Source organism: Saccostrea cucullata, unplaced genomic scaffold (genome assembly GCF_032062105.1).
Source record: "Saccostrea cucullata isolate Sc308-1 unplaced genomic scaffold, CSIRO_AGI_Scuc_v1 ctg13093, whole genome shotgun sequence".
Taxonomy (NCBI): Eukaryota; Metazoa; Mollusca; class Bivalvia; order Ostreida; family Ostreidae; genus Saccostrea; species Saccostrea cuccullata.
In genome coordinates, this window is record NW_026920859.1 from 6,630 (window position 1) to 9,533 (window position 2,904).

The following is a 2,904-nucleotide window of genomic DNA, read 5'->3' on the forward strand; positions in this document are numbered from 1 at the left end:
TCAATATCCGTACGGTAGAGTGTCGAGAGTGTCCCCCTGAATCACTCGTTTACTGTACACGATTTTATAGTCCTTGCGTTCTGGTCTACTATAAATGATCCTCTTTCGTTTTAATCTGTTAATTTTGTTCCGATTCATGACACTAAGGGTGTCATTCGACATGTCTCTAGGTCGCACAACCATCTCTATCATCGATCTGAAGTTCAGTACACGTGCATTGGCGTGGTTGAGCGAGAAGCCTCGGATTTTACACACTTCTGTTCCACTGGACGTTCTATACGCATAATTCTTGGGACCTCCAGAGACGAATTCGTTGATATACTCTCCCGGTTTCAGCTCGCTCGTCAATTGACCCAGAAAAGACCCGACTTGGGGTTCGGCATCCCCGGGTCTACTGACAAATATGACGGAATCCGTATCAAAATACAGGACACGTTGGTCCAGCGTTTGCAGGACTTCGTACAATTTCAGGCGAGCCCAACAGGTGGTGAAACTGGCCACAAAGATGTTGGTCTGATAGTCCTCTCTCGTGTTCACGTCTTTGTGTTCCCAAGACAACTGTAACACGTTTTTGGACACGATGTGAAAATCTCTGAGTTCCTTACCCGGGTCGGACACGATCTGGAAGAATTTGTCAGCCTCGTTTTCGTGAAAAAACGTGCTCTGAGGCATGTTAAGACGTTGTCCGAATTTACCCCAAAAAGAGTTCAAGAGTAGTTTGGCAATGGCACGTAGTGCCGGATTTTTTGTAATGTTCTGTCTGTCGAGTTTTATGCCCTCTCTCTCTAGATACTGCCCGAGATAGTGCATGGCATCTTCCTCGTCCTTAACCCAAGAAGGCCATCCGCTAGCTTCCTGCTTGATCTTTAGAAAAAGGTTGATATATTCTCCAAAAATTCCCCCTTCTCCCGTCGATAAGTCAAACTGTGTAGACTCTTCCCAATGGTAGACCTCATAGATCTTTTGCACGAGATAACCGCATTCTAATGCTTTCTCAATCTCCGGCGTACAAAATACTCCTACAAAGGACCTGTCTTCATCTCTGCATGCACAAGTGGTCTGCCTTTGAACTTCAGCACAAGTTCGGCACAGGGCAAAGGTAAGCTTTCCATTAATCTTCTGAGGCAAAACGGGATGGTAAAGTTTCCTGGGGGGTAACACTTTCACTTTGACCATGCCGAAATAAGAACGAATGTCCTTGAAATTGTTGGTGATGATGGTTGGTTCCTTGATAGGGTACCTGGCATATTTATTGACAGAAGGGTACAGAGAACAGAAATCCAGGTAATGTATTTTCTCTCCATCTTTCGCTTTGTAGTGCAGTTTGACGGCGTTTGTTCTGCCACCGAAAAAGGATTCTCTAGGATTTAGACGTTCTTGTATATCTAGAGATTCGATGAAGCGACGTGTGGAATCATTTCTAGCCAGTAGCTTATAAAAATCGTGTTCCCAAATTTCTACATAATTCATGCCCAGTGATTCTATGTATTTTTTCTTTTTAAATGTCAAGGCCAAAAGTTCATCCATGGATTGGTCGGTTCTGACGTGTTTGTTTTTTCGTCTCTGTTGGGGGTAACAAAGGGGGCATCCGTGCCAGAAACAACCGTGAAATTCATAGGCCGTGTTTGTTTCGGCGCAATAGCCGTCCAGTAGGTATTTCGTTCCAGCCAAGTTGAATTCTCCCTCGTTTAAGGCATGTCTGATGTACATCTGTTTCCCCGTAAGTCGGAAGTGCTCTTCTTGCACCCATAAAAGCCATCTGATGGACACCATGCTGTACTGACCTACATAGGGACCGTATCCCTGAGAAGGGACTTGCGCAATGGGCGAACTGACGAATTCAGTTGACTCGATGGTGTGGTCCTGCATGTCTCTGGCCGAGATCCACCGTCCATCCAAACTGATGGAAAATTCTCCGTCCATCCGCAAGGCCGGTAACCATTCCGTCAAATTACCATTAGACCTCAATTTCACCTTCCAGCTTTCCTTGAGAAACTTACTTCGAAAGACTTGCATACAAACGCTAGCTATGGTGATGTGATTAAAAGGGTCGACCCCTCCCCGAACTACTCTTTCCAGGCCTTCCTCACCTAAGACGACTTCTTCTTTTCCCGTGATAGTCATGAGGATTTCTCTGAACTTCAGACATGCTTTTCTCAATATATCAACATCGCTCTTGCAGTATTCGAGTAATTCTTTAGAGAAATCGAAAATTTCTCGAGTTTCGACTTTTTCTCGATACCAATCCATAAAGGAGTCTCGATCGCTCGCATTCATGGTGTCGCATCCGTAAAACTGAGCAGCTGGATAGGGCCCAACATAGCGTTGATTAGCTCTCGTGTTAAAGTAATGAGGAAAGAAACCCTTCTTCACTTCTGTCAAGCCAAAGGCACTTGGAAGATTGGCTAATCTCATGGGTAGAAAATTGAGCGAATCCAACATTCGAATGTTTAATCCTCTCTCTACGTGCATGTACATGATCTTGGAGCCTGCATATATGACCTTGGGTATCACAGAATTCTCGATCAAATATTCTAAGACAAAGTAACCATCGTAACCTTTCATGTTGTGTGCTAGAACAGTATAGCCTTTGTGGTGCTCTCGAAAGAGCCAGTCGCAAAACATTCGGGCGGTGTCATCTCCACGAAACACGGTCTCTCGAAATCCACACGTATCGACACAAGGGGGACGAAGGTAGCACTTTTCTTTCTTGTCTCTCGCCCCGCAAATCTTACAACGCATACCACATGTCTCGCATTTGGGATGCATACTAATGTCGACATCGTTGATGCAGTCCGGGCAGGTTTTATGTGCCACGACCAGATTGGGTTTGTGTTGCAATCTCCCACACCAGGATTTCTCGCAATTGGTGCAGAGGTCACAACTTCCACAGGAAACTGGCAT

The 2,904-nt window shown here is 45.2% G+C and overlaps 1 protein-coding gene across 1 annotated transcript; it reads right to left on the minus strand.

The window, feature by feature from the left end:
• LOC134258520 (uncharacterized) lies at positions 1-2,904 on the minus strand. The gene has a single exon (XM_062741084.1). It carries the CDS (start codon positions 2,902-2,904, stop codon positions 1-3), a length of 2,904 nt encoding a protein of 967 aa, XP_062597068.1.

Bases quoted from the DNA above. Each gene is read 5' to 3' on its own strand.
- LOC134258520 (XM_062741084.1), bottom strand. From the start codon at position 2,904: ATGCCAGTTTCCTGTGGAAGTTGTGACCTCTGCACCAATTGCGAGAAA.